At 41.9% G+C, this 26,372-nt stretch overlaps 1 protein-coding gene across 3 annotated transcripts in view; it reads right to left on the bottom strand.

Annotated features, from left to right (window-relative positions):
- The window catches only part of CD99L2 (CD99 molecule like 2), a 94,816-nt gene that overhangs the window by 11,085 nt on the left and 57,359 nt on the right, over positions 1–26,372 (bottom strand). For 2 of the 3 annotated variants that reach the window (XM_031446216.2, XM_064483308.1), the window contains exons 3-5: positions 19,805–19,873; positions 15,230–15,313; positions 13,123–13,188 (exon numbers count right to left, since the gene is read on the bottom strand). In XM_031446216.2, coding sequence (XP_031302076.2) covers positions 13,123–13,188; positions 15,230–15,313; positions 19,805–19,873 — 219 coding nt within the window. The remainder of the gene's footprint in view (positions 1–13,122; positions 13,189–15,229; positions 15,314–19,804; positions 19,874–26,372) is intronic. The other variant, XM_064483307.1, reaches the window with a different exon arrangement.

Raw genomic sequence — 26,372 nt, 5'->3', positions numbered from 1 at the left:
CACCTCGAGGTGGAATGAAGCTGAGTGTCCTCAAGTCTCTCCTTATTAATACTTGATCATGGGGATTCACAACAACTTGAACCTCTCAATCAGGATGAGCATGAGCTACAAAGGTGTTCCATGAAATGTGAATACGACGACTCCTCGTCTACCGCGGCTCCAGGGGCACACGGAGAGAGGGTCTGGCTCCCCTCGGCTGTCCGAAAGACTGAAAAGTTTGATGCTTCTGTCTCGAGGAATTCCTGACTATCTCACCATCTGTCATTGTATGAAAGCATTATCCTAAGAAGATGACAAACATGTTATTCCCTACAACAAAAATGTGATCACATCCTGTGTGTGACTCACTGTTCACATGGGCACGTGAGCTGAACAACCTGTGAGGCTAAGGAACAATTAGAAAAGAAAAGCCCAGTCATTCTAGAGCCTTGCATCCCTTCTGGTTGCATGAACCTGAAGGGAAGTCAGCCAAGCCAATGTCATGGACTTGATCCCTGTGTGGCTACTGAACTCCAGTCACTTCCTCTGAGCACAGGTTGAATCCAGTTCCTTTACAAAATGCCTGCCAGGCAAAGAAGGTACCGGGACAACTGATGTCCCTCTGGCATAGCGTATACTTGTCCAGACCAATACCACCCATGGAGGGAAGTTCGATATCAATGTAAAGTGGATGAAGTCATAAAAGCACTACAAGGAAATGTAGGACCACATTTATATTTTCCTAAGGGAAGGAACGGCTTTCTAAATCTGACCCTAAAGCCAGAAGCTTGAAATGGAAAAGATCATATCACAAGCAAAAACTTCAGTACTAAAAGCACAAGAAACGAAAGGGAAAAAATGGATCCACTGGACAATGTAAAAATTAAAAACCTTTGTGAAAAAAGAAAGCTAACTAAGTGAGGTAATGAACGCTCGTTAGCTTGGCTGTGGCGGTCATTTCGCAATGCGCACCGACACTGAACCGTCGTCTTGTGCACCTTCCATTTGTAAACTTTTGTCAATTATACCTCAGTAAACCTGAAAAATGAAAAGATGAAAAGAAAACCTTTTTGCTTCAAAGGACATAATCAAGAAAGTGGGAAGAAACCCCCTAGAACGAGAGAAACACCTGTAAATCCTGTGTCTGATAAGGGGCCAGTGCTGAGAACCAAGAACTGCTACCACTCAATCAGAAGGCAAGCAATTCAGGGCGGAGGCTGTGGCTCAAGTGGCAGAGCGCACGCTTAGCATGCGCAGGGTCCTGGGTTCAGTCCCCAGTGCCTTGTCTAAAAATAAATAAGTAAGTAAACCTAAGTACCTTCCTCCCCCCCCAAAGTAAGAAAATACAAAAAATTTTTTTGAAAAAGATGGTTTGAGAAAAGGCAACTAATTCAATTTTTAAGTGGGCAAAGGATGGGAAGACATCTCGAGCCTGAGACAGACAAATGGCTAATAAGTACATGAAAAGACCCTCAGCATCATGAGGCGTCAGGGAACTGCAGATGGAACCGACAATGAGATAGCCCTGCACACGCACAAGGAAGGCCAGGGTCCAAAAGAGGAAAGTAAGTGCCACTGAGGGTGTGGAGAAATTCGATCTTTCAGACGTGGCTGATGCGAATGGAAAATGGTACAGGTTAATGGATCCTCCCAAAGGCGAACACACTGAGTTACCATATGGCTGAACAATTCCACGTCCAGATTCCATCCCCAAGACAACCGACAACACAGGGCCACACACAAACCGGCACAAACTGGTACACTGACTTCGCTGCAGCGTGAGTCATAAAAGCCCGAATGTGGAGGTAACACACAGGTTCAGCAGCTGACGAGTGCGTAAAAGAAAGTGTTTCTGGAATGTCTGAAAAGGGCTTACTAACCCCTAATGTAACAGGAGCCCTTCCACGTAAATGAGGATAGGCGCCGACGCTGGGGGAAACCGGGAAACAGGCACGGAAAGGCAACTCCCACAGCACATTAAGAGTGTCTCAATGAGACGTCCAGGTGAAAGGTGTTTCACCTCTGGGGTTCAAAGAAATGGAAAAGTTCAACAGGATAGCATTTTGTGCTGCTCGAGTGTGCAAAGATAACAAAACTCACCTACCCAGCGAAGGGGGTATCTCAGCCAACGGGCACCTGCTCGCTTCCTAGTGGTGGAAACGGAAGGCGGCCGAGAGGTAATGGGATACCATCTGGCAGTCCACGAAGAGCTGCATCGTAGAAAATCTGCACTTCCTGTGACCCCACCATACAACTTCTAGGAATTTATCTGACCGACAATGTACATTTGGCGATGAGGACATTCATCACAGCACTGTGTACAGTAGTAAAAAGCTGGAGGAAAAAACTTCTCTGCATAAAACTAGGTCCTGCTTAAATAAGTTACAGTAAAGCCTGAGATTACGCAGTGGTTGACACAAAAAGACACTCAGGGTATCACTCAGTAAATATCCTGGCTTCAGAAAGGTAGCGTATCAGGGCTGGGGGTGCAGCTCAGTGGCAGAGCGCGTGCCTGGTGAGCACGAGGTCCTGGGCTCTGTCCGCAGTGCCTCCGTCAAGGGGTGAAAGTAGAAAAAAGAAAAAGAACTCATTAAAAAAAGGTAGCATGATCCTATTTTTATAAAAATAAACACAAACGTTTACAAATGCATACTGTATGCACAGAAAATGTATTGCAAGCAGATACTCTGAAGTATTACTGGTTACTGCTGATTATTCCTAGATGGTGAAACAATAAACACGCATTTTTCATGTAATTTATAAAATATGTTTCAAATATGCCAGCCTCATGCCAATCTAGCCCCGTCTACTTTCCCACAACTGGAGAAACGGTTCAAAGAGGCTAGTTCACAGGATCTTCATTATCAAGGACAATGCGTTTTGTACCCCTACCTGCGTTCTGAGTTCACAATTATAGATCATGATTACATATGAGTTTACAGTCGCCTTCTACCATATTAGAAACTCCCCGGTACAGCGTATCTCAGACTGCAGTTGGCTTTGAGCACAGAAACCTGCGCACACAGACGGCGAGAGTGAGTCGGCAGCTAGAGCAAGCTCCGCAGCTCTACGGGGCGCCACAGCTATGTGCCCACCTCGACTGTACGGGCTCCTCCTATAGCGACAGTGCCCACTGTAGCTGCAGAACACTGTAAACGGTAGGCACTGCCTCAGGGAGGAAGTCGCAAATAAGCCCTGCTGTCAACAGAAATGGTACAACCTCCGCCTCCTCAAATACAAAAGGCAGCAACACACACAGACAGACAGACATGTCACCCTGGAGTCCTCCACGGCCACGCGCCCGGGAGGCAGGGATGCAATGCACGGACTGGTCCTTCACTGACAACAGCACGGCCCCAGGCTCGCGGCGAGCACCTGGCACCTCTGATTTGCCACGGGCACGGGTACCAGTGGGGAGGTACCATCTAGAACTGCTGGCAGGGGCCGTGCAAGGCTTTAAGGACTTCTGTAAGTGTTCCCGACTTCCAGCAGCCACAGCTAGGGCTTCTGGATTTTAGGGGGTTTTTTTTGTTTGTTTTAGGGGGGAGGTAATTAGGTTTATTTATTTATTTATTTTTCATGGCGGCACTGGGGATTGAACCGAGGACCTTGTGCATGCTAGGCATGCACTCTACCACTGAGGTATGCCCTCCCCCAGGGCTTCTGGGTTTTTTTAAAAGGTATTTTAATTTAGAAAATAAATTTATTTTAATTTATTTTTAAATGTATTTAATTTATTTACACTCAGTAAAAGAGCCAGACACAAAAGGGCAAAATATTTACTACATTTTTAAAATACGGCAGCAGAAATGCAAAGTAAAATTTTTTTCAAAATTGAAAAAATAATAAACAGAGGGAAAAACACTTGCTTCAAATGACTCATGGTTACAAAGTCAGACTGAACTGAAGCAATCAGCCCGAACATGGCTGCCAAGGCTAAGCACTGGGGACGGCCTTCTCCAAGGCCGCAGAACGTCTCCAAGGCCTGGGTCCCCTCCATCTCCCTCCTTGGGGAAGAGCATGCTCACCTCGCCCTCTAGCTAACGTGATGGGGGAGGGTAGAGCTCAGTGGTAGGGCGGGTGTTTAGCATGTACAAGGTCATGGGTTCAATCCCCGGTACCTCTGTTAAAATAATTAATTAAAACCTAACTACCTCCCTCACCAAAAAAATGATTTATAGATAACATGACAGGTGCCCTGCCCCAATCTGACACAGAGCCCTACACCTGCCCACCTATGGCAAGCTCCCAAGACACCAACGACGTTATCTCGGAGAACAGCCCCGCGTTCACGCCACACTTGTGTGTGTGTGTGTGTGTGTGTGTGTACCTTCATGTGTGGGGCAGGGCCAGGGGCTCTGAGGGAGCAAGTGGGTCTCTTCCCATTCTAGAACACCAGAACCAGACAGCCATTCCTCACATCTGAAACATCTTATTTCTTCATGTTATAAAAGCTGAAGGAAAAAAAAGAAATGGGTCCAAAGAAGTCAGAGAGAGCTGTAGAGGAGAGATGGAGAAAGGGCTGTCCGCAGGGACCCAGCACCGTCTGGGGGCAGATCCCGAACTTTTCAGTTCCCGACAGAAGGTTCCTCACTTGGCTCACTGTGCCACAGCGGGGCAGGCCACCCCAGGGATGTGGTGGTCACCGACTAGTCAGTGGAGGTCTGATGGGTTTTAGCCACTATTTTTAGGGTAAGCCCTTCCACTTAAGCTCTTCTGCCATGACTATGTTCCCACTGAGGCCCAATTCCCTGTTGCCTGAGATTCACTTAATGGCTTGTAAGGGACCATGAGACATCCCAGATACTTCGAGAGTGTGATTGTAAATACAGTAAAAATGGAAGAGGAATGATTTCTCTAAAGGCCCAGTAGGGAGAGCAGATGAACCAAACATGGTGTACCTCTATGATGGAATATTACTCAGCCATAAGAAGAAATGAAGTCCTGAACCCTGAAAACCTGTTAAGTAAATGAGCCAGACACAAAAAGGCAAATACTGGATGATTCCACCTAATGAGGCACCTAAAGTTGTCAACTTCACGGAGACAGAAGGTAGCATAGTAGTTATTAGGGACTATGGGGACAGGAGAATGGGGCCTAGCTGCTTAGTGGGGACAGAGTTTCCACTTGAGAAGGTTGTGAAGATGGATGATGGTGACAATTGTACAGTACTGTGAATGTCCCTCATGCCACTGAACGGTACCCTTAGGATGGTTAAAATGGTAAACATTATGTCTGTCTTGTCACAATAAAAAAACTCATTAGTGAACCCTGGGGCCCTGGAAGATTCTAGAAGGTGGAGGTTCCGGGCAGGGAGCAAGCACAGAGGCCTCAGCCAGGCTCCCCACGTGCGGTACTACAGAAGAAACAAACAACTGAAAATTCAAAGTCAGGAAGCAGTCTGAGGACAGACACCAGGAGTGCAAGGCAGGGATGCAGAGGAAGCTGTCTGCAAAGCCCTGAAGGAAATCAAAGATCAAGGCTCCCGCACTTCATCCTGGGGACCACAAGGCTGCGTGTGGAGGGAGACAGCACTTGAAGCTACAGCCAACTAACTGAACTGAGCCAATAACAGCTTCTCATTTAACCCTGGGAACTCAAGGTGACGTGTTCCTACATCCCCACAGTGAAGCGCCCAGGGCTGCAAAGTGAGCATCGTCTCTAGACCTCCCAGGACAAGTTCCAGCAGGGCCCCTTTCTTCGTGGTGTTCTCGGAGATGCAGGGAGGGCTTGCACTTGATGCAGAAGATAAGGCCCTCCCTGCAGACACCTGCCCTCTACCACCCAAGGCTCTGGGACTGCCACTTGAACCTTGAACGAGCTGGTCACCCAAGTGCTAGTGAGCAGACCCAGAAGCTCAGGGGAGGTTCAGAGAGAACAAGCAATGGGTAAAACATCCAGCTGGAGCAATGAATGGCTGCTGTCCTGGAATGCGGGCAGGAGGAGGGCTCTCCCTGAGGATGGAGAAGGGAGAACAGCAGCAAAGGGACTGGCCCCTGAGGCTCTCCCTGAGCCACTCCCTCTCCCTCCCCCAAGCCCAGCCCTCTCTCATCCCCATTTAATCCCTTGGCTCAGCTTATCAAGAGTTCTGCTGACTGACACAGCAGTAACAGTGATTGGGGGTGCTCATGACATCCCTCCTCCCCTGCAGGTTCTTCGCCCACCGAGGACAAACGCCAGGAGTCAGAGGATGGTCAGATAAGGCATTTGCTTTATGAATGGGCTCCTGTGGACTTCTCTCCCCTAGCTTCCAAAATCCCCTGGGGGAAAGCTGAGTTTACAGATCAGAGTTACAGAGTTCACCTCCCATAAGAGTGCCCACTTCTCCAGCCAGTTACATGGGGGGGGCGTGGGCTCCCTCATCACCCTCTTCAGGGTACAGGAGAAAGCACTTCATGCCCTGATCCCAACACTAATGTGGCCCAGAGTGTCGATAGCCTAGACCCCCTCACCTCAGCACACTTTTATTGGGGGGCGCCAGGGATGCACAAGGGAAAAGGTGGCTGCCTTCAGGAAGCCCAGTCCAGCAGGAGTGAAAGCAGCTATCTGTGACGCCAGCTGATGGGCGCACGCTGTGCCGTCTGGATGATGGACGCTCTAGGAGGACCCACAGGCAAGAGATGGGTGCCGGGCCCCAGGACCACAGAGGGGAGGAGGCTCCAGAGAGCAGGTAATCTTTGAGGTCTCTCCTAATGGATCAGTAGCTTCACACTTACTGAAGGATGAGTAGGAATTCACCCAGTGGAAGAAAGGCATTTTAGGCAGGGGAACAGCACGTGAAGGCACAAAGATCGGCAGAGACCAGCTTGTCTGCATGGCTGGAGATGAAAGGAACCTGTGGTCTAGGGCAGAAAGCTATGCCAGCAGCATGAGGGGCTTGAACTTATCTTGTAGGCAGTGGGGGGGGGGCATTAAAGATACTCTTTGTTGTTTTTATCTCCTTTAAAAAGTTTTTCCCAACACAAAACCAACTTCAAACGTTCAAAAAAGTTGAAAACATTGTACGGTGAACACGTACATACCCATCATCTGGATTCTGTAAATGAACATTTTACATTCTTTGCTTTATCACATGTTCATCTGTCCCTCCGATCTTACTTTGATGATGCATTTCACAGTACGTCTCAGACATCAGTACAGGTCCTCTCAAAACACATTATAACCTAAAGTTCCACAGTTGCAAGTGATTCCTTTTTTAAGGTACAATTTACATATAATAAAATACACATCTCACATGTGCCATTTTGTAAGTTTTGGCAGACACGTACACCTGTGGAACCCATACCCACGCCAAGATACAGAATGTTACCAACACCCCAGAAACTTCTCTCCTGTCCCTGCCCAATTAATCCCTGTCCACACCCCCATCCCTGGCAGCTGTGGATCTTATTTATAACATTAGACATCAGTTTTCCGACTATTACAATTTCATGTGATGGGGCTCATATAGTATGTACTCTTTTTTCATTGGCTTCTTTCACTCAGCACCATATCTATGACATTTATCCTTGTTCTTATGTGTATCAGTAATTCATTCCATTGTATGAATATGGGTCACAATTTGTCTATCCATTCTCCTGTTGATAATCTGGCTGTTTACAGTTTCTTTTGTTACTGTCCTGCTATCATAAATAAAGCTGTGACGAACATTCTGCTATAAGGCTCTTTTGAACATAAACTCTCATTTATCTTAAAAAGGAGTGAAACTCTTGAGTTACAGGGGAGGCCTATGTTCAGCTTTATAAGAAACTTGACATTCCCACCAACAACGTCTGGGAGTTCCAGTTGCTCCGCTACCACGCTAACATTTGGTATTGTCAGTCTTTCTGCTTCAAGCCTTTCTGGTGGCTGTGCTGTGACAGCTCATCATGATTTTAATTTGCATTTCCCAAATAATGATTTTGAGCACCTTCACAGAACTTCCTTTTTGAAGTGTCTCTTGTGCTCGTTTTTAAATTGGGCTGTTTGTCTTTTCACTATTACACAGTAGTTTTAAACAGAGGACTGACAAGATCGTGTTCCTGATGGTTCTCTCTGGCAGCTGCATGGAGGACAAACTGGAGCCAGGAGGTCAGTTAAGAGATTAAGGTAATGGCCCCAAGGGGAGGTGATATGGGCCTGGGCTTGAGGGAGGCAAAGAGAAAGAATATTCCAGATTCAAAAGATACTAGGGGAGAGGACTTCTGGCAAGAGGGACTGAGGAGGTCAATCAATACTCTTCTCAAAAAGCAACTATAACCCTGGACAACCCCAGACAGCTACTTCAGGAAATACATTTAGTTTCAGTGAGAACAGCTGGACTCCTACTCATATTTCCCCTTCCTCCAGGTCTTTCAGCAGCTTGATCAACTGGGGAGAGGTGGACAGGCCATGAAAACCAGCAATTGCATTGCAGCTGCCAAACGGGACCCGCGTGACTTGGAGCATTGTGGCAGCAATCTCAGTGGCAAGTGAACAGGGAGAACCAGCAGTTTCTTTAGGCTGAGCAAGCCAACCAGTCAACTAGCCAGGGATTTAACAGAGAGGTGACACAACCACAGGGGGCTTGATACACTCTCTACATAAGCCTTGGATGCCCCAAAGCTGAGCACATGCCCAGCAGAGACAGGCTGGTATTGGCTGAAGGCCAGCCACGGACATCAAAGGAGCAGAATTGAGAGTCTAGAAACAAACTCTTACATTTATGGTCAATTGATTGTCACCAAAGGAGTGAAGACATTTCAGTGGGGAAAGGATAATCTTGTCAACAAGTGGCACCAGGACAAGTGGATATCCACATGCAAAAAGAATAAAGTCAGACCCTTATTTCATACCATATACGGATTAACTAAAAGACGGAACAAAGGCCTAAATGTAAAAGCTAAAACTATACAACTCTTAGAAGAGGACATAAGAAAAAATCATGAACTTGGTTGCTCTTAAACACCGAAGCATGATCCATAAAAGAAAAAAATTTGATAAATCAAACTTTATGAAAAACAAATATTTTTACTGGATAAACAATACTATTAAGAAAGGGAAAAGACAAGCTGCAGACTGGGAGAAAATATTTTCAAAATCATATACCCGATAAAGGACTTGCATCTAGGTTAAAAAACAGCTGATAAAAGCAAACTTAATTTTTGATATGTGCAAAAACTCTGAACAGACTTTAAAGAACAATGTAAAATAAAGAGATGCTCAACATCACTTCCCATTAGGGAAATACAAATGAAAAAACAATTAGATACCCCTATACAACTATTAGAATGTCTAAATTTTTTTTAAAGAAACATGACATTGTCAATTGCTGATGAGGATATGGAGCAGCAGGAACTCTCATTCATTGCTCATGGGAAAGTATAATGGTACAGCCATTGTACAAGACAGCTGGGAAGTTTATTGTAAAGTTAAAGATAGATTTACTATATGACCCAACAATCATATACCTAGGTATGTACCCATGTGGACTGAAAACTTATGTCTGCATAAAACCCTGAATGTAAGTGTTTATAGCAGCTTTATTCATAATCACCAAAAAACTGAATATAACCAAGATGTCCTTCACCAGGTGAATGGACAAACAGTGGTATATCCAGGCAACAGAATAGTATTTACGATTCTAAAGAGGTATACATGAAAAGACATGTAGGAACCCTTGATGCATATTGCTAAGTGAAAGAAGCCAGTCTGGAAAGGCTACATACTGTATGATTCCAACTATGTGACATTCTAGAAAAGGTAAAACTATAGAGATAATAAACAGATTAGTGGGGGAGGGAATAGCTTAGTGGTAGAGGACATGCTTAACGTGTATGAGGTCCTGGGTTCAATACCCAGTACCTCTACTGAAAATGAATAAATAAATGAATAAACCTAATCACCTCCTCCTACCAAAAAAAACCCTGATTAGTGTTTGCACTAATGGAGAATGATTACAGTTGAGGAAAGAGAGTGGCTGAGTACCAAAGGGGTGTATAGAAGAACTTTTTGGTGACAGAACTGTTCTGTATGGTACTTAAGGTGGAGGACACATGACTATATATACGTCTGTAAAACCCCAAACAACTGTATATCACAAAGAGTGATCTTTAACGTATGCAAGCAAAAGAACAAAACAAAACATCAACTAGGTTGGTGGGGGATCCCAGGATGAAATGCAGATTGTGACAAATGACTATCTGCAATATAAATGTATGTTGTAACTGCACTGAATGGAGGGCAAATGAAGGAGCTACCCAAATAACCTTAAAAAATGGTACTTTGCAACATGATAAATATCATTACACTGCTGTACGTTATATATGAAAATCTTAAACAGAGTAAATCCTAACAGTTCTCATCATACACACAAAAAATGGTACTTTGACTAAAACTGTAAGGTAAAAACAAAAGAAGAAAAACACTGGAATGTAATTGGTAAAATTGTTTCTCGCAGGGTTATGGGTTAACGGTTCTGATTGTGTTATACACGCATGGTACCAGAGTTGAGCAAGTAAGCAAACAGTTGATGGATGGTAGGTGTCTCATTCTTAGAGGGGGAAATTACAGATGAGCAAGAAAAAAATACTAAAATATGTCTCCAACTGTAATCTACTGCCAAAAGATAGAAGTATGAACTCATGTTTAGGTTAATATGGCTGCTGATGGATAGATACAGAAATAATTATAGATCCATATGGATACATGGTCTAAAAGGCATCCATATACTTCCCATTTCCTACTTCTTCCCATTTCAAGGGTATAGAAGTAGCGACATCCCACTAATGAATATACTCAACGCTGAGATCTTAGTTTCTAACACCCTTCCATTCCAGTGGGGGAGGAGAATGACATACTGAATCGGACACCCAAGGAAACTGACCCAGCAGGCAAGAGTGATCATCAAAGTAAAATGCTGCAGAGCTCACACAAGACAGAGGGCTGTGATTACCAAGAAGTCACTGGGAACCAAAGAGCAACTCTAGGGGAATGCGAGGAGAGCCTTGCGTACACACCAGGATGTAGACTGCACAGGAGACAATGAGGAAGTGAAACTGACTGGCCTCAAGCTTCTCAGTCAGTGAAAATGCTAGGGAATGGAGGAGGCTGAAGGGAATGGAGGAGGCTGAAGGGAATGGAGGAGGCTGAAGGGACTGGGGCTGATTGGACCTGTTGATGAGAGATTGTCGCTGCTACCTATAGACAAAACATGGGGCACCTACGGCACCATTAGAAATGTTTTCTTGGAAAAAATATACAATAGATAACATATTATTTCAGAAATAGACTCCAAAACTAGAACTGAGTCTATGTGCCTAACACCCAAGATTAGCCAATGCATTAATTAGGATGGTTTTTATGCTAAAGATCATCATTCATTTAAAGGTGATGTTTTAACTTCATACATGGCATTAGCATGTTTGCATAGAGGACAGTGTCTGAGAATTTCATCACGTGCTTATCCTAACCATGTTTCAGTTTTTTTTTTAACTGAAGTATAGCCCTACTTGTATTTTTGGCCGAGCCTCTATTTTCTTTTCCTGACACTTGTCATGACAGACGGTATAACTTAAGGTAACAATTGATTATTCCTTACAAAAGAAGTTCAAATATGAGCCTAATTAAAGAATTTCCTAACACTCCTTCCTTGTTAAAACAGGTACTTTTAATAAGGAAACCCCTCGACATGTCACTGAGATGTTCACTCGTGTGCGTGCTTACACACCCTACTACCGCTCTCATCTCACCATCTGGAGATACAATTTGTCATCCTGGAGTAATTGGCTAATTTGCTGGGTTTGCCCTTTAAATGTTCCATGTTCTCCTGACACCTGTGAGTTTCAGTTAGAGGTTTTTAGAGCTTTTTACTCAAAATGACAGTTTGGAAAGGTGTTGTGAAGGACAAATTTGACTACAGGATCCTTTAATCAGGAGACAACACTGTTTCCATGAGAAAGGCACACAGTTCATACAAGAAAGGAGCAAACACTAGTGCCACAGTCTAGAATGTGGGGAGTGTAGCAGGGTTCCACCAGATACACCCATGACATGTTACACTCCTAAATTGTTACACTCACAACCACAAGGCATAACCACAATAGGGTATTGCCACAAAATGCTACCCTCACAACTCAGCATCACAACAGGTTATCATCACAATATTTACCTATAAAAACTTATTACTGGAACTCTAAGTTATAATCACAACATACCATCAGAACAGGTTGCAACCATAAGTAGCGATCACAAATTACAACCCTAGCTCATTTTGCCATATCAAGTCTGGCTAATGTCGTCTCCATACCAGGATCAGATCTTGAGAACATATGAAAATAAAATAGATTTAAATCTTTGGTTGTTTGGGGGGTACTAAGACTATCTGGCCTCGGGGGAGGGGGTGACTATGAAGGGTTAACATGAGGGTGTTTCTCTGTGGTGATGGGACTGTTGTGCATTCTGCATCCCAAATGGGGTTGTGGTTACTCAAATCTACACATGTGATAAAATTTCATCAACCCATGTGTGCATGTGTATACACACACACACACACACACACACACACACAAAGTATACACAACATCTGATGAAATCTGCATAAGGTCTGCACATTAATTAGTAACAATAATGTACCAGTGTCAGTTTCCTGGTTTTCACAATGTAACTATAGTTATGTTAAGACATCAGGGGAAGCTGGATGAAGGGCACACAGGAATTCTCCTGAACAATTTTTTTTAACAAACTTCAAAATAAAATGATATTTTTAAAGATATCTGACTTGCTATGGATCTCTTAAAATAATTCTTGTCCTGATGAATTTTGCTCCCCCTATTCTGAGAGCAACAGGCTTCCCAGGTTGGGTAGGCTGTTCCCAATGAGTCTCCTGACCTTCAGTTACTGTAACTGGGACTGCCTCACCAGCCTCTCCTTGTATGGACACATTCCCCAACCCTGGCTTAGGGAACATTAAGGGAAATGGGTGGCTTTTCCACGTTGGCTTATAAACCCCCCTGCTTAAGCTGCACAGACCACATCATTCCAAGTGAGCCCCAAAGTGCAAGCAGGGGTGTCTAGGAACTATCTTTTATTTCCCAGAGGCTGAGTAAGAACAGCTCAATCAACCTGGGAGCTGTGTAATCATGTCTTTAACAAGAAAAAGGTGTTTGAACAAATCAGTGCTCCTACCTTTACCCTTGTCAGGTTTGTATTCACCACCCCCTAATATGTCTTCAAGGTCCTTGTCTGAAAAACCTGGAGAAAACAAAACACACATCTCAGTACCAAAAAACATTTCTCAGTGACAAGAGATTTGTTAATGTTGTCCAACATCCCCAGAAAACGACTGCCGCTTAGGAGTGTCCTTGATGGATGCAGTAGGCAAAACTCTCAAGGGGCTCCCAAGATTCCCGTCCACCAGCGTACACACTCTAACATCCCATCACTTTGAGTGTGAGTGGGACCATGAAGAGGATGGCTATCACCCTGTGAGTAAGTCACACTATATGCCAAGGGGAAGGGGCTTTGCAGATGTAATGCCAAGTTTGACTTGGCATTAATCACAAGGGAGATTTTCCTGGGTGGCCCTGAATTTAATCAAGGGTTGAGGCCTTCCTGAGCTCAAACTCTAGAAAAAACAGTTAACCTTCTTCTCCCCCTCCCCTCCACTTCTGTTTTTCTCCTGCTGGCCTTAAAGAAGCAAGAAGCCATTAGTTCTCCAACTGCAAGGAGATGGTATTCTGCCAACCACCGCATGAGCCTGGAGGACAACCCAACCTCAGATGAGACTCCGGACCTGGGTGACACCTTGACTGCAGCTGGATGCGGCCCTGAAGAGAAAACTAAGCTTAGCTGTTCCTCAACTCCTCACCAAAGGAGACTGGGAGGTAACAAATGTATGTTGTCTTCACTCACTACGTTTGTGATAATGTTACATAGCAATTGAAAACTGACACAAGGAAACAGAAAAATTAATTTTATTATAGCTCTACCACCGAGGCCAAATCTTCTAACACTCTGTGTGATGAAATGGGAAGCATTTCTGTTCCACTCCGAGGTACTATAGTTGACTGAAAAAAGCGTGTGTAAAGGGGGGAGGGTGTAGCTCAGTGGTAGAGTGAGTGCTTAGCATGCATGAGGTCCCTGGGTTCAATCGCTGGTACCTCCATTAAAATAAAGAAAGAAACCTAATTACCTCCCCCCACCAAAACACATACACACACACACACACACACACAAACCAGAACAAAAGCACTTGTGTGACTGTTTCAGCTCTGAGTTGTATTAGCTGCTTTCTGTCATGGAAGGTCACTCTTACTAGAAAGAAATAATGATGGGCAAACTATGGTTTTGGTGGCTTGAATATCTGGCAGATGTTTTCTCATTAGAAACTGTCTTTTAAGTATTGGGGAGCTGTTAAGCTCACAGTGGTAGATATAGATTTTTCCAAACATTTTTGTTTCAAATATTATGATTGGCAACAAGTACTACGTAACAGCTTCCCAATACTTAAAAACTTCTTCTAATGAGATGGGTGGTGACTTTTGGGTACTGTGTACTGAAACACAGCATTATCTGGAATTTCAAAAGGCCTCAGAACCTCAATATTTTCCCAATTACCAATGCACAAAACTATGAATGGGCAAAAGTCCCATCAAAAGTATAAGAGAGTCCCTGTGGGGTTTAATGAAATCAAGTATGAAAAATTCACTGATGTGATTTCACATTCTACACTGCATTTAATCTATAAGAAACAACCACTGGTCGAGTTTGGGTGTCTTAGCAAAGAAAAATGGTATGAATCAATGCTATGAAAAGTCTATTTACATTTTCTTCCCCTTTTCAACTGCATATCTGTATGAGGCCAGATTTCCTTCATATGCACCAGTTGTAACATGTCAGAAGCAGACGTGAGAGTTTTGCTCTTTCACTAAGACAGATGTAACAGAAATTTGCAAAAATGCACAACAATGCTACTTTTTTCACTGAATTTCTTTTTATCTTGCCATAGTTATTTCCCATAAAATGTGCTATTTATGTTAACATGTATGAGTTTACTGTTGTTCATTTTAAATTAATTTTTTTTAGTTTTAAGTTCAAAGATGATAAATATTGATGGATGTGACACATCTAAATAGAGGATTCTCAATAATCTGGGGAGTCCTGAAACCAAACAGTTTGAGAACCACCGTCGTGAGTTCCTCCTGGGCCTTAAAGTGTCCCCAGCGCTGCCAGGCCAGGAGTAGCTCTGTGGGCTGTGGGAGTTAATGACTGTGCTCAACCAGCTCCGACTTACCTCCTCCTCCCGCACTCGGTTTCCTGTGGCCACCATCTTGGTCATTTCGATCATCCAAGGCATCAGCCAAGTTAAAATCATCTGCTTCAGGGGACCCCAAAATATAAAAGAGAAAGTCAATTGGTTAAATTACAGGTAAGTTCATGTGGACACTGCCCCCCAGAGAGCTCCACATGGCCTTTCCTTTAGTGCCCCTTCTCAGAGAAGCCATTTTATCTGCAGTCTTCGCTGGAGCTCTGGTCGCTCCCAGTCTTTTGGTTGTGGTGGTGATATGGTTCCATCTCTCTAAAAGCGGGAAGGGGGGCACATTTAGTAACAAAATATAGCAGCCACTGCAGGGACCATGCCATGCATGAGTTTTCCAACAATTTTTCTTGACCTTCGAGACTGCCATAATTCTTCCTCCATTTGGAGGTAGCAGAAGGAAAGGAAATTTAAGGGAGGAAAAGGCATAGACAGTGCTGTACACAGCAAACACTTAGAATAGAAACAGCAATGTTTCTGGGGAAAAAGCCTCAATGAGTTTTACAGACCAATAATGTAATCTTTAAACTACCCAGGTAATTTACAATACATTACCTATCTTTTTTTGGATAGAGCCTTGGGGTTGTCTATAGATTAAAGAATTATAAGTGTGAATCTTTCGGAAAGTGTAAAAAAACATAGTAAGACATGACCTGATAGTTCTCACTAGCAATAAAGGGAGATGTCACATAACGATAAAGGATCAATTCACCAAGAACACAGAACAATCCTAAATGTGTATGTACCAAGCAACAGAGTCTCAAAACACATTAAGATAAAAGAAGAAATAAACAAATCCACAATTTATAGTTGGGGACTTCAATACTCTACTCTCAGCAACTGACAGAACTACTAGAATGAAAACCAGCAAGGATACAGAAGAACTGAACAACACAATCAACTAACAGGATGTGATTGGCATGATACTACCAAATCACAGCACAATAATTGTTTAAGCATCCATGGAATATTCACCAATAGATCACATCCTGAATCAGAAAATAAACCTCAACAAATTTTAAAGTATTGAAATTATAAAGTGTTATCTCTGACCATAATGGAATCTAACTAGAAACAAACAAGAGAAAACAAGAAAATCTCTAAACACTTGGAAATAAACAAAACACTGCTAGATAAAACAAGGGTCAATGAGAAAGTCTCAAAAGGAAATTTTAAGAATAAATAGCACTAATGAAAATGAAAATACAACATATCAAAATATGTGAGATGCAGCTAAAGTAGTGCTGAAAGGGAAGTTTATAGCACTAAAACTATGTTTAAGTTAGAGACAACGGTCTCAAATCAATAATCCAAGTTCCTAACTCAAGATACTAGAAAACAAAAATAAACCCAAAGCAAGTGGACAGAAGGAAATAATATAGAGCAGAAATCAATGAAATTGAAAATAAGAAATATAGATCAACAAAAACAAAGCTTGTTCTTTGAAAAAGTCAATAAAATAGACACATCTGTATCTAGCCTTACTAACGAATATAATTCGAGAAAGGACAAAACATGAATATAAGGAATGGAACAGGGGCTATCATTATAGATTCTGCACCTATTAAAAGAACAATAGGGAAATGCTATGAACAACTAAGGCTCATGTATTTGACAACATTTGACACCTTGGAACAATGTATAACTGGCAAACACAACCAACCATCAGGTTCTAAGTGACATGTAAATATCCCACCGAACAACAATATTTATGGTGATGGAACTTTTCTGTGCCTGACTGTCATGGCAATTACACAAACGTGCATGTGGGATAAAATTGCATAAAACTAAACACACACACAGAAATGAGTACAAACAGAACTTGGAAATATGAATAAAATGGCTGTGACAAATAAAAACAAACACATAGATACAGAGAACAGAGTAGTAGTTCCCAGAGGCGAGGGGGGGAGGGTGAAATGGGTAAAGGATCTACTGTAGGGTGATGGGTGGAAATTCAGTTTCTGGTGGTGAGCACGATGTTGTGTACACAGAAGTAGAAATACAAGATTATACACATGAAACATATAATGTTAGAAACCAATGTTGCCTCAATAAAAACATTTTTAAAAGTACATATGAAGTTTTTTTATTTAAAAAAAAAAAACAAAAACAAATGTCTGTGATATTGTAGTATAACCCGCAACATGTTACCATGGGGGAAAACTGGGTGGCGGGGATAAGGAATCTTTCTGTAGTATTTCTTACAACTACACGTAAATCTGTCATGAGTTAAAATAAAAGATTAAATTTTTAAAAGTTAGGCAAAGAGAAACTTGAGAATCAAGGTCATTTTGTCAAAAACGGTTTGACATCTCAATGCCTAGACTGCAGCAGCATAGGGAAACATAGAAAATCATTGAAAATTGTTTTAAACCACCAAGGTTGTGGTAATGTCAGGCAGCACTGGACAACTAAAACAAGCCAAAAATTATTAATTTTTTTCAACTTTGGCCTTTAAATAGTCTGATAAAACAGCAAGTACGTTTAAAGTACTTCAGTGTCCCATCAAAATACAGAGGCTGACACACGGAAAAGCACTTGTGTGACTGTGTGTCAGTTGTAAGCAGCGCTAGCTGCTAGACAGTGGGATCCCTGACCTTTTCTCACACAAGGTTCTTCCTTGAAAGATTGAATGACAGACTAACTCTGGTTATGCTGACTTGAATCTGGCAGACATTTCCTTGTAAATGAACGAAGGGAGCCCAGCACTTCGAGGAAAACAACCGACAGTATTTTTTGTTGTTGCCAATGATAAAATATAAGATTTCAAGCAACATCAAGAATTGTGAAAAACCACTACTGTGAACTTGACAGCTTCCCAGTCATCCAAGACTTTTTCCAATGAGATGGTTGGTGATAGTAACAAATGAGATGTTTTGATGTAGAATGAAATGTATCAACACGGAAAGGCATATACGGAAGTCAGGGCACCGACATGTTCCCAGTGACCAGTGCATGATGCCCCCAGACCATCACTGAGTAAAAGATCCACTCAAAGGATAAGAGAGTCCCTGGGGGTTCAGTGGGGTCGAGGATGGAAAGTTCATTAATACGGTTCCACACTGCATTTCACCTGTACGGAACAACCCCTGGTTGAGCTTTTGGTGTCCTGTCAAAGAAGAATGTCCACAATTACATGAAATGTCTATTGGTATAGTCCTCCCTTTTTGAGCTGCATATCTATGTGAGGCCAGATTTCCTTCAGATACTTCAACCGTAACAATACATCACAAGAATTGAATCTAGAAGCAGACATGAGAGGCCAACTCTTCCACTAAGACAGAGATCACAGAAATTTTCAAAAATACACACAAAAAAATCTTCCCACTAAATTCTGTTTGGTCTTATGAAACACAGTTACTTATCACAAAAATATGCTATTTATGTTAACTGATGTGGTTTTATAATTGTTCATTTTAAATGAATAAATAAAAATATTTAAAGTTTTTTCAGTTTTAAGTTCAAGGATGATAAATATTGATGGATGTGACACATCTCAATAGAGGATCCTCAATAATTTGAGGAGTTCTGACACCAAAAGTTTGAGAACCACTGTAGCAGGTTTCTCCTGGGCCTCGACATGCCCCAAACTCTGGCAGGCCAGGAGTGGCTCTGTGGGCTGTGGGAGTTAATGAGCTACGCCCTAACCAGGAGCTACAGTTCTGGCCTGTGCACTCAACCTCCTCCTCTAACTTACCTCCTCCTCCCGCACTCAACTAATTTATACTCCCATACATGCTTTGCTTCAGCCAGCGGTCAGATGGCTTTAACAGTATACACACCAATTATAGGTGTTAACCCAAGATTCAAAACCAGCTGCATAGAGTCCATAAACTGGACAATCAAGAGGGAGGTTGTGTGATCACAACGCACGACTTAGAGGCTGCAAATGTGAAGACACGGGACAAATCATAAAGCAGCATTAACTCTTGGGTCACGACTGTCTCTTCAGAAGAAAGGTAGCCATCTACTTCAAGGAACATGGTAGCATGCACCTTAAGTACCAGTAACAAGTTGCCAGATGGGAGCAATGACTGCGTCCCCCACCCCAACACTAGCTTTCTCTTTACAGCAGTGATGACATCTGAACACTAAAATGGCCCATCTGGAGAAAGGTTAAAACAGCTCCAGGAAAGAATCCCAAAGAAGCAACAAGTTTCAAAATCCTTTACTGAAAGATGACACTGTAAAACAAATGCCACTCCAAAACGCTCCATCTGCCTAAAGGAAGTATGTGATGGGCTTCAGACAACTTAAACAGTTCTGTCTTCCCCTATTTTAGATTGCCAATTAGTTGAAAAGGGGAGGAAATCCAAATGTATTTTAATCTTGAAATTTTCCTAAGTGGGACACTTCATTAAAAAACACAGAAATTATACCAATTGGCCAGGTATACGCTCTATTAACTGAAGCCCCATGTTGAGATGAAGGTCTCCGTTGGTAATGCACACACAGGGCTTAACACTATGGGTAGTTCAACTAGATGCTACCTCAGAGGGAGCTCCACAGGATCCTTCCCTAGTGCCCTCCTCAAAACAGCCGTGTTACCTGCAGGCTTCGCTGGAGCTCTGGTCACTCCCGGTCTTCTGGTTGTGGTGGTGACATGGTCCCATCGCTCTAAAAGGGGGAAGGGGGCACATTTAGTAACAAAATATAGCAGCCACTGCAGGGCTCAGGGAAGTCACAGCACAAGTAGAGCACCCCTGTCTTGGTCCTTGAGACCTCTTTTAAGGCCTCTGAAGAACCACTCTGAGGATGACAAAGATATACAAGAAGGTTTAGATGAGTCGAGTTCTGCTCACGTTTCTTCAGAGGATGGATGGTGAAGTGGATGTGACCCCACCTTTGACCTGGTGATGAGTGGAGCTGGGACTTGAGCCCAGATCTTCAGATGACCACGGTTAAAGGAGCTCCAGAGCTTGAGCACAACCCCTGAAAGTTCCACAACCCCTGAAAGCTCTGCGCTTTGGTTTCCACCACTCTCAACCTGGCGCCATAATCACAGATACTATCGCCCAGGGATGACCTGATGTATGTTCCCAGTAGAATATGGAAGTGTCTTATAAAGTAAAAGTGGTTACAATACCAACAAAATATGTTATATAAATGTAGTTACTGCTGTAATATTAGGTCTATGGGTTCAACCATATTCCTTTAAAATTCTGGAATTCTAGCACATCAATTACATGCCATGCCATGCATGACTTTTCCATCAAGACTATGCTGTTAAAAAAATAAAAATAAAAATAATGAAGCCAGAAAAAGGTTATGCTGTAACTGTTCCTACAATTGGAGCTAGTAGAAGGAGACAAAATTTAAGTAATGGGAAAGGCAGAGATGAAACAGGTCTAACTTTATATGCAGCAATCACTCAATAATTAATCAGAAAAAAAGAGCAAAAACAGAAATTGGTTGAAAGTAAAAGGATGGATAAAGGTATACTATGAGAATAGCAACCATAAGAGAGCTGGAAGAGCTATACTACTGAAATAGACTTTAAGACAAAAATTGTTACAATAGTCAAAGACTGACATAATGATGAAAGGATAAACCCAAAAGGAAGATATAACGTTTTAAACATATGTGCCCCTAAAAACAGAGGTCCAAAATACATGAAGGAAAACATGACAAAATTGAAGGGAAAGACAGACAATTCAACAATAATAGTTTGAGATCTCAATATGATCCTTTCAAACATAGATAGAACAGTTAGAAAAACAAAAAGGGAATATAAGATTTCAACACTATAAACCAACTAGATCTACCAGACATCTATAGAATGTATCCCCTCAAAACAGGAAACACATTCTACTCAACTGCACATGGAACATTCTCCAAGACAGACCACATGCTAGGCTACAAAAAATATCTCAATATATATTAAAAGCTTGAAATCATACAAATTGTGTTCTCCAACCACAATGGAATGAAAACAGAGATCATTAACAGAAGGGCACCTGGAAAATTCCCAATTATATGAAAATTAAACAACACACTCCCAATAACCAATGGGTCAAAGAAGAAATCAGAAGGGAAATTATAAAATATATTGAGATGAATGGAAATAAAAACATAACATATGAAAACTTATGTTGTAGTAAAGGAAACCATCAACAAAATGAAAATACAACCTACTGAATGGGAAAAAATATATGAGTGATAAGGGATTACTATCCAACATATATGAACAGCTCATACAACTCAACATCAAAAAAACAAACAACCTAATTTAAAAAATGGGCAGAAGAACTGAACAGACATTTTTCCAAAGAGGAATGCAGATGGCCAACAGGTACATGAAAAGATGCTGAACATCACTAATCATCAAGAAAATGCTCATCAAAACCACAATGAGATATCACCTCACATCTGTCCAAATGGCTATCATCAAAAAGAACACAAATAACAAATGTTGGCAAGGATGTAGAGAAAAGGGAACCCTAGTACACCGTTGGTGGGAATGTAAATTGGTACACGTACTGGGGAAGACAGTAATGGAGGCTTCTTAAAAAGCTAAAAATAGAACTACCATATGAGCCAACAATTCCACTCCTGGGTATATATCTGAAAAAACAAAAACACTAATTTGCAAAGACACATGCACCCCAATGTTCATAGCAGCATTATTTACAATTGCCAAAACATGGAAGCAATCCAAGTGACCATCAACAGATGAATGGATAAGGAAGATGTGGGGGATATATATATATATACACACACATACATATACATACACATACACACACACACACACACACAATGGAATACTACTCAGCCGTAAAATAGAATAAATTTTGCCATTTGCAACAACATGAATGGACTTGGAGAGTATTACGCTAAGTGAATTAAGTCAGAGAAAGACAAATACTGTATGAAATCACTTACATTTGGTATCTAAAAAATACAAGAAACTAATGAATATTAAAAAAAACCAGACTTATAGAGAACAAACTAGTAGTTACCAGTGGGGAGAGGCAAGGGGGCAGGGGCAATATAGGAGTAGGGGATTAAGAGGTGCAAACTACTATGTACAAAATAAGCTACAAGGATGTATTGTACTGCAAAGGGACTGCAGCCAATATTCTATAATAACTATAAATTTAAATATAACCTTTAAAAATTGTGAATCAGTATATTGTACACCTGTAACTTACATAATATTGTACATCAACTATACTTCAATTTTAAAAATGGGCAAAGGACCTAAACATTTTGCCAAAGAAAACGAATACGACCAACAAGTACACAACAACATCCTCAACATCACTCATCATCAGGGAAATGCAAATCAAAACCACAATTAGGCATCATCTCACACCTGTTAGGATGCCTACTATCAAAAAAAAACAAATGTGCTGGTGAGGATGTGGAGAAAGGGATCCCTTGCACATTGTCAGTGGGAATGTAAAATGGTGCAGTCACTATGGAAAACAGTATGGAGGTTCCCCCCCCAAAAGAACAATAGAAGTATTTAATCTAACAATCCTACTTCTGGGTATATCTCCAAATGAAATGAAATCAGGAACTCAAACAGGTATCTACATGTCCAAGTTCATTGCAGGATTATTCTCAATAGTCACAATATGGCAACAACCCAAGTGTCCACTGATGGATGAATGAATAATGAAAATGTGGTATATACATGCAAGCCCTAAAGAAAATCCTTCCCTTTGGGACAACATGGATGGACTTGGAGGACATTATGCTAAATGAAATAAGGAAGACACAAAAAGACATATACTACATGATCCCACTTTTATGTGAAATCTAAAATAATTAAATTCATAGAGAGTAGAATGATGGTTACTAAGGGTTTAGGGGAGAGGGAAACAGTGGAGGTGTTAGTCAAGGGTACAAAACTTTGGGGGCAAAGAAAAAAGGAAAATAATTTGGCGAGGATGTAGAGAAATTCAAATCCTCATACATTGCTGGTGGGAATGTAAAATGGTACAGCCACTGTGGAAAATAGTTTGGCAGTTCCTCCAGAAGTTAAATATAGAATGACCACATAACCTTGTGAATCCACTCTCAGGTATGTATATGTGTGTGTGTGTGTGTGTGTGTGCCCTAATGAATTAAAAACAAGTATTTAAACAAGAACATGTACATGCATGTTCATAGCAGCATTATTCATAGTAGCCAAAAGGTGGAAACAGTCAAATGTCCATCAACTGATGATTAGATAAAATGTGGCCTATCTGTACAATGGAATATTACTCAGGCATAAAAAGGTATGAAACAACGATACATGCTATAAGGTAGATGTACCTCCAAAACATTATGCTATGTGAAAGAAGCCAGAGACAAAAGGTCCCATATTATATGACATTATTTATATGAAATATCTAGGAGAGATCAATCAAGTGATAAGGAAATTAGATTGGTGACTGTCTGGGGCTAGGGGGGAGAGGAAAATGAAGAGAAATTGCTTGATGGGTGAGGGATTTTACTCTGGAGTAATGGAAATGTTCTAGAACTGGATAAAGGTGGTGGTAGCACAAGATTGTGAATGTCTTAAATGTTACTGAGTTGTTCACTTTAAAATGGCTCATTTTATATTTTGTGAATTTTACTTCAATAAATTATTTACAAAGAGGGAGAGAGCATCACTACAACTGCTGCCGCAATTCAGTTTTAGTAAAAGGACACATAGAAGTTGAGAATATGGAAAGTCCTCTTCTTAAAAACGATCATACTTCTTCCCTCCTTGGGAAGGCTTTGGGGACACTAATGCACATTACAATGTGAAGGCCACACCTATGGACACATTTTATGGCAAGAGAACCACAAGCGATAACCTGCTATCATTATGTTTTTTTTTAATCTAGAGATAATTTTGTATCTATAATTTCCGTTTGACTCTACATCTGTAAAATGAAGAAGTATAGCTTACCTGTCTAAATGAGGCTCTTTATGTATAGCTTATATTATGGTGATCTGTACAGGCAGGAAAGAGGAATTACATTACTGAAACCACTATTTGAGCAACTTTCAGAAAAGCAATTGCCACTTATGGAATATTAGCTTAAAATCCGTATGACTCATACAGCTCTTGTGTAAAAATATTTGTTTTTCCAGCTTAAAAAAAATCAACATAGATGTTAAGGGTTTATTTTGGATCCTCATTTCCGTTCTATTGATCTACATGTCTATCCTTACGGCACTACCACACCTTCTCGATCATTCTAGCTTTGTGGGGTCCGGCCCTACTAGTCACAGTTTCTGGAGAAGCCTCATGGAGGGTTAGGGTTAGGGTTTCTCTGAAGTTCGGCAGGTTCCAGTTCAGGACAGCATGCTCCTTATGTGTCTGCTGAACCAGTTGCTCCGTCAGAGCCTGAGCCTGCCGTGATGTAGAACATGAGCTTGGATCTGTGGACTTTTAAAGATACTATTAACTACAGATTTTCTTGTCATGAGCCTTTAAATGGGATTTATTATCATCCATAGTTGAGATGAGAAAAGCCAAGCTACTTATCAAGGAATTAGCACAGTAGGTCAACTTCATCAAAGCAGGGAGCTCCTAAAATAAAGGCTTCAGTTTCTGTGAAGCCTTTCTCCAAATGACAAATTTAGAAAGAATTCTTTGATGCCCAGCAAATGCTGCCAGCAACACTGCACCGCTGCCAGGAGTGCATCTTTGGAATGTGTGCCACAACCAAATGGTCAATGAAGCTGGTCAGCATCCCCTAGGTGTGGCTCAATGATGGTGCCACGGCATTCATGAGAAGCTTTAGTTGGCAAATGCAGAGCTAGGTTCCCCTGTGAGATGATTATACATAGGAAAAGGGAGAGATGAGAGTTTGGAGGGGAAGAAAAAAAGAGATAGAGAAGAGGAGAGATGGAGGGAAGGGGAGAGTGAAGAAAGAGGAGAGGGAGGGACAAAATTCTGAAAGCAACATGATGAACCTTGGAAACGTTATGCTAAGTGAAAGCAGCCAAACATTACGTCCAAGTGTTCTATGACTCCATTTACATGTCTGGAATAGGGAAATCCAGAGGGTTGGAAAAGAGATCGGTTGCCAGGGGCTGGGGGGGAGGGGAAGAGTCAGGGGATCAGAGAGTAATAAATGAAGGGCACAGGATTTCTTTTGGAGATGATGGAAATGTTCTAAAATTGACTGTAGTGATGCTTGCACAACTGTGTGAATATGCTAAAAACCACCAAATTGTATATTTTAAATAGCTGAGTTGGATGGTATGTGAATTTTTTCTAAATAAAGCTTTTAAAAAAATGTTCCAGGAGTCCCCCTTGTCCTTAGAATAAAGCGGTCACTGTGCCCTATAAGACTCCATATGATCCAGCCCCGGCCAACTGTTCTTTTCTCCAGCATTCTCCACACTCTAGCCACACAGGCCACCTTCCAGGCCCCAGAGTCAACCCAGTTCTTTTCTGCCTCAGGGCTCTTACACCTAAGCCCTTGGCCTTGAAGGCTCTTTCCCTGTTCTTGCATGTCACCTTCCCTTAGAGAGGCCTTTACTTGCTTTATCTAAAATAGCCATTCCTTTTTTGGGCCCTCCCTGCCCCATCACCCTATTGTATTTGCTCCAGAGGACTCAATAATATCCAGAATTATATTATGTACTATCTGCGTCCTTGTGGAGAAAATAGCTCCATGAGGGCAATGACCTAGTCCACATGGTATGCCCAGAACCTGGACTAGTGCCTGGCAACAAGCAAGCATTCAGTAAACATTGTTGAATGGAAGAATAAAGGCCATGTACAAATACCCTGACCAAGGTGTCAGGGATACTTGAAACAAGAAACGTACAATATACAAAGGAGAATATTCTTCCCCAGAAAAACAGCTGAGCCAAAGAGAGATGGATGGGCCTATCTCTTCGAAACCTCAGCTGCATTAAATGCAAGCTAAGATAGAGAAAAAGGATGGCAGAGTGATGTGGTCTTGAGAGATGTCACTCAACCGAAGACACCATGCGCTGGTGGTCTTATGGGTCCCAGACACACTGGCTGATGGATGCTAACAAAGATTAAATGGGCTGGCACACAACTGAGAATGGGATATAAATATCAAAAAGGCCTCTATCAGGCAATCATCTTACCTCAGAGACCCAGCCACAGTAAGTCTTTCCAATCAAATCAGTCAAAGAACAATAA

Source organism: Camelus dromedarius, chromosome X (assembly GCF_036321535.1).
Source record: "Camelus dromedarius isolate mCamDro1 chromosome X, mCamDro1.pat, whole genome shotgun sequence".
Classification (NCBI taxonomy): Eukaryota; Metazoa; Chordata; class Mammalia; order Artiodactyla; family Camelidae; genus Camelus; species Camelus dromedarius.
The sequence above is the reverse complement of the archived record's forward strand: the minus strand, read 5'-3'. Positions and strand labels throughout refer to the sequence as shown.